Genomic DNA, 5,793 nt, shown 5'->3' on the forward strand with positions numbered 1-5,793 from the left:
TTTCAGGGAAGTATTTTTCTTATTTAAACAAAATCATGGTATCTGATTTACTACAGTCACACTAAAGGCCATGCAAGACTTGGAACTGACAGCGTATTTATATTGATTTAATCAAGAGAGTTTAATATAAGACTGAATATTCAATAAAAGACTAATTTTTATATCATGACAGCTACCTGTTAAAATCTGTTAAAAGAAAAAGATTGAGACACAAGCATTGTTTCAGGTTATGGCTTTATTCCTGCTGGTGGTATTTCATAGGCTGGGCCTATACATGGTACAGACAAAACAAGATAACATACAAATTACAGAGATAAAAATAACATTTCATTTACAATAAAGGCATCTCTAAATTAGACAAACTCTTAAAATATATGGCGATTAAAAATTAATAATATAAAAACAGAATAAAAAGACAGTTGGGTCTGTATTAATGCCCATCACCGTTAGGTGGCAGTGTTGTCAGGTTGACGTTTTAATTTACAAAACCAAGTCTTATTCTAATTGTGCTGTTTCAAAAAAAAAAAAAACTATAACATTGGGGAGAAATAAATGAATGACATTTTAAATCTTTTAATCGTTCCACATGTAAACACAAACAACTCCTAAATTACCCCATATAATTAATACATGAGTGGTAATATCGTATGTCGTTGCATTTTATGCAATAGTTTTCCAAGCTCTGACGTTTCTTTACTTGTAGAAATGGTATACATTAGATTTCATTTAAGTTTAGCTGAGGAGTTCACAGCCTGTTCTTGTCATAGGCTTTGGAGACCCTTAACTTTACTCACAAAGGTTTCTTATTGCTATTAGAATTATATTTTTCAGGAGTTTCACCTGAGAGTGTGACGTTAAATAGTCTATTACTAATTAATTTTCTGCTCTCCTATCCAATTCTCTATTCCGCCACTAATTTCCTCAGTCGCGTAATCACATCTTCCCCGCTGACCCAAGGCACTGTGACCGCCTTGAACTCCCCGGGCATGGCTTCATGGGTTTCTGTGATGAGCCGGTGCATGGGGAAGTCCCTGCGTGGGAAAGCCACGTCTCGAGGCCCGAGCGAGAGCGCAGGACAGAAGTCGTTGGCCCCATCCCCGACATAGAAGATCCTCTGGTAAGGGCGGCCGCGCTCCTGCGTCCTGCGCGCCACGTAGTCCCTGACGACTACCTGCTTGCACATGTTGTCCGGGCACCGCTGGCACTCGTGGGAGTGGAAGGGGCGCAACACCAGCCGACCGTTCTTATTGAAAGTGGCTGGGTTGGTGAAGATTCGGTGGAAGAGCTGGCGCACCCCGGCGCGTCGAAGCCAAGACTCGATGAAGAAGGTATTGGCGTCAGACACCAGTACCACCTCAAAGTCATGCGCCGACCGGTTGCGCAGGAACTGGAAGAGGGTGAGCATGCCGGGGGATGCGGGGATCTTCTCCATGATGCTGCGTATGTCGCTCTCGGTGACGCCCTGCTCCGCCAGGTAGGCCAGTACTCGCTGCATGTACTCGTTGTAGCGGCCGGGCTGATAGGTGTCCTTCAGCCAGCCAGGCAGGTACTGACCCGGGGCGGCCTGCACCACCATGTCGTCGCTGGTTTCATCCACGATGGTTTCATCGAAGTCAAAGAAGATTATGAAGCGTTTGTCCGGGGAGATGGAAGCAGAATGGGAGGCCATGATGTCTGTATGCCTGGACCTGTGCTGCTCCTCTTCACCTGGGGGCTGAGGGGGGACATAACAGCAGTTGAAGACTGAATCCCCCATGACTGACCAGCTCCAATCCCCTATATCCCACAAATGAGAATAATAAATAACAAGAACAATAAGTAAATCATAACTATAGGCTAACATAAAACTTTTAAGGAATCAGGAAGGACTAAGCAGCGGTGCTGATCTCTTAAGTAGCACAACTGCAAATGCAAATGGTTTGAAGCACATCCTGCGAACAAAGCGGTTAAACCGGGTTCCATTTGAAATTTTCATGACATGCATACCTTAAATTGCGCCCACGGCTCTCTTGACCTGAATTGCAGAGGCTTTCAAATTGTGCGGCTGGCCGAACCTGTGTGGGAACAATTGAGGTATCGAGTTGCATTAAAAGGCAAAGGAAGAAAGTATTACGTTTCCAATTGGAACACCAAGAGAACGACTTCATAAAATAAGTCCAACTGGAACTGAAATAATCACGTGCAAAATTGGCTGATATGAGTTTTAAGCTGGTCTAAATGACCGAAACGATTTGTCGACCTATTCTCAGGTAAAATAAATAAACATTTCTTCAAAGTATAAGTACCAATCATCGCAGGCAATCTAAACGCTATTTGAAAAAAAATAATTCTAAAAAATCACAATAAGCTCTGATTTTTTCGTATATTTTAAAAACATGTTTATATTATGATTTAAATTAGGAGAAGAAGGTTAAAGCCATAAATGCATCACCAGCACTGGTTCCGATCCCTCGTTGTCAGGTTCGATCCGGTCTCGTTGGTTACAGAAGGCAGAGTTACAGCAGCAGCCGACCCGCGGCTCACGCACTTTTATCTGCGGAGCCGCTGAGAGCGTGCCCGCGGATTGAAGTCCGCCCATTTAATTTAAAAGCAGCCCACAGTGCGCGTTCACGGCACTTTCATGAGACGAGAGAGTAGAGGCAAAGAAGAGACAGGGGGGAGGGAAACAGGACTATGGATGAGGGTTCTACATATTCAAATCCACTTTTTTTGTTTTCCGAGTATCGACGATACATGCAGCCTTTTATGTAGCCTAATCTATTTTTGTTCAGCAGATTATCAGCTTTATCTCTTGGTGAAACATTTACAGTTCCTTGCAACAGTATTTTTGAACTTTTCCACATTTTGTCCCTCCGAGTCCAGTCTTAGAACTGCTATTTATTGGAATCATAGCTTCATGTCTTTACAGGTCCAGCTTTCCACATCTAGAAACTAGAACGATTTTGACTTTTTACTTTGCAAAATTCTCCAAATTTAGGAGGGAGAGTCTCTGAAGCTGTCAGTTTAAATATCCCTTTGTTTAAACTCTGGAACTTTGAACATATTTTCATCCAAACCAAGTGAAAGGGCCGTTCTGTCCGTTCTGTCCTTGTTTCAAGTCTTTTGCGGCCTCCAGCAGGTCGAGTTCCAGGATTGCCCTGTACTTAAATCCACCACTAAACTCTGGCCAGATGTCCAGACTCTACTGAAAAAGACCACCCAATCAGCATGTTTGAACATTGTGCCAGTCTGTTTATGGTGAAATGTTTTGCATGTTGGCCAACTTATTTCATTTTGTTCACTTCTGTAGAGCACATTCCTCATGTTTGTTGAATCAAACTGCAAACAACCACTCTTCAATTAAGATTACATGTTGTCAATTGAGCAACTAAGTGCTTTACTTGAGTTGTAAACCATTTGAGTTCCTCCAGAGTTACTCCAAATAATGAATTCCTTTAATTGTCAGTGTAGGCGGTCGGCTAGATCTGCAAAGGTGGCATCTTCTTGTCTTTCTGTGAGAATTGATTGAATAGCAAAGCAATGCTTGAGCTTCCTATTGGATAGTTACTCTGGTCAACTGTCTCTCAACTGGCCAGAAGTTATTTAACTCCATCTGAGACAATGATCAGCTTCTCATTTCCTCACAAGATGAGGAAATACATCTTGTGGTTGTGGGAAAGATGTTAGTATGTTTAAGAAGGGTCAAATTATTGGTGTCAAGCACAAAAAAAAAACCCATCTAAGATGATTGCAGAAACTACAAGGCTAACACAGAAGTGATAAACATGTTCATAAGGATGTTTGTCATTTTTTTATACTGAGAAATGTACTGTTATTCAAGTGTCTTCTGAAGACTGTTGGTTTCAATAGACTTTACTTAGGGTATTTCAGTAAAGGGGACTGAATACAAAATGCAAACACTCCATATAAGACAGTTATTTTATTTCCACTTGACGAGTATGTCAAATATGGAAAAAGATGGGCAGAATAACTTTTATTTAGCGAGCACTAAATAAAAGTTATTCTTTTATTTAGCACTAAAATATAGATCAGATTTGCAGAAAAGCATCCTGAAACAGGAAGCGGTTCCAGTTTGGAGGCTTGTAACCTAAATAGTAAAATCTGTTCTGGTGCTATAAGAGATAAAAATTTACATTCGACTTTTAAATGTTGCTGAAAAAAAACAACAGTGATTTAAAAAAAAAAATCAATCTTGGCCTCGTTTCAGATTCAAAGCATTTTAATGATAAAATGCTTTGAATCTGCAAGTCCATATCTGTTGTGAAGGCAGGACAGGGATGGCTTTCGTTGTTGGGTTTCACATTTGAGGAGATGACTGGATAGAAATGATTTAAAAGTAATCAAAATCTGAAATAAGGTTATGTTTCCATTTACTAACTACAGAGAAACATCAGTATCGCAGCAAGGGAGTCCATGTTTGCTGCTTGTTCCTCCTGATAAGACCCTGCAAGTATGCTGATTAATGAAGCACACAGAATGAACAAACGGCTGAGAAACGCGACGTGAAGCCCTCTTCTCTTTATCTGCCTGCCGACAGACGCAGCCTCCTCCCTCCTCGACACCAGAAGGCGTAATGACTAACAGCTGGGGAGGCCGACTATTTTCAAACCCAAATGGGAATGGAGATGTACAGACGGCGTGTTATTATCTCCTCTGCTCGTGAAGTGAGCCCCGGTACCTGGCCACCCACTCACCAACAGTGAGTCACACACATTTTTCTCTGCACCCATCGGCCTGTTCTGCTACCTATAGGATTATGTGACTCATTAAACGCACCTGGTAAAGAGAAAGCAGGTATTCTTCCAGCAGTGATGCGTCCTAAAGGGAGGGAAACACTACAAACCAATAAAACTTGAAGACTTTTTGGTACCTACGAAGATAATGACTGAAATTGTGGGACTATCTTGTTAATTTACCCAAAAAATGGAAATATCAGGGGTGTTAATAGTAGTACAAACATGTCAAAATTCTCAGATTCAGTGCAAAGAGTTGGTAAATTGTTATTCCAAAATTGCAGTGAAAGTAAAAGAAGCAGGAAAAAGACTCGCACTGAAGCAAGAGTTGCAAAAATCAGCAATAATCCACGCTAGAGCAAATCTCTGTTTGAAACATATTTAAACTGAAGCACACAATCAGTAACATGCTGTTCCCAATCAATATTTTTCACATTCACAATAGAAAGAAAGTAGACATCTTTTTTAGAATAAAATGACCTGCTCTAACCAAATTCTAAAAGCGCCAATTCAACCTGAACCATTCAGTCAACGAATGTAATAGATTAAAAGAATAAACTAAAAACTAAATAGCCAATAATTCAATAGCTTGAAGAAATAGTAAGCAAGTGTTTTCTGTGTGACTTCAGTTTCTCACATCACCCAATGTTTGTGACAATACAGCTTCAGTTTGCCGCACTTGCAGGCAGTTATTTATGCACACCTTTCTAATATTCCTGCTGCTGCATTTCAAAAGTTGATTTTCTTTTTTTTCTTACATTTTGTTGAACATCTGTGCTGTTTTTTTTTTTTATCTCTGTACCATAGATGAGACTCATTGGGTCATGCTTCAGCCAACTTCCGCAACTAGTGGCAGTGGTTCACACAGCCTCAACCTTTAATAAATAAATGTGGATTTTTAAAAGTTTCTTTTGAGCTCAGGTGTAGATCAGATATTTTATTATGTCCCAATACCTGAAACCCTAAATTGTCAGTTTTGTCCAATATACTCATCTCTGTATAGCAAGGGTTTTAAAGGATTAAAATAAAAAGGGAAAAAAAGGATCCAAGGAAGCAAATA

The 5,793-nt window shown here is 40.4% G+C and overlaps 1 protein-coding gene across 3 annotated transcripts; it reads right to left on the reverse strand.

The window, feature by feature from the left end:
* Nucleotides 1-215: 215 nt before the first annotated feature.
* Nucleotides 216-2,563, reverse strand: phospho1 (phosphoethanolamine/phosphocholine phosphatase 1). Of its 3 annotated transcripts, none has more exons than XM_055051729.1 (3): nucleotides 2,432-2,563; nucleotides 1,987-2,054; nucleotides 216-1,714 (listed from the first exon to the last, which is right to left on the reverse strand). In XM_055051729.1, the coding sequence occupies exon 3, from the start codon at nucleotides 1,667-1,669 to the stop codon at nucleotides 902-904; it is 768 nt and encodes a 255-aa protein (XP_054907704.1). In that variant the 5' UTR covers nucleotides 1,670-1,714; nucleotides 1,987-2,054; nucleotides 2,432-2,563; the 3' UTR covers nucleotides 216-901. The 3 variants fall into 3 exon arrangements, with proteins under 3 accessions (XP_054907704.1, XP_054907702.1, XP_054907703.1); XM_055051727.1 differs by having other exon boundaries at nucleotides 216-1,776; XM_055051728.1 differs by lacking the exon at nucleotides 2,432-2,563 and having other exon boundaries at nucleotides 216-1,776; nucleotides 1,987-2,328.
* Between the last annotated feature and the right edge of the window lie 3,230 nt (nucleotides 2,564-5,793).

Source organism: Poeciliopsis prolifica, unplaced genomic scaffold (genome assembly GCF_027474105.1).
Source record: "Poeciliopsis prolifica strain line A6 unplaced genomic scaffold, Auburn_PproV2 SCAFFOLD034, whole genome shotgun sequence".
Lineage (NCBI taxonomy): Eukaryota > Metazoa > Chordata > Actinopteri > Cyprinodontiformes > Poeciliidae > Poeciliopsis > Poeciliopsis prolifica.

Bases quoted from the DNA above. Each gene is read 5' to 3' on its own strand.
- phospho1 (XM_055051727.1), bottom strand. From the start codon at position 1,756: ATGGGGGATTCAGTCTTCAACTGCTGTTATGTCCCCCCTCAGCCCCCA.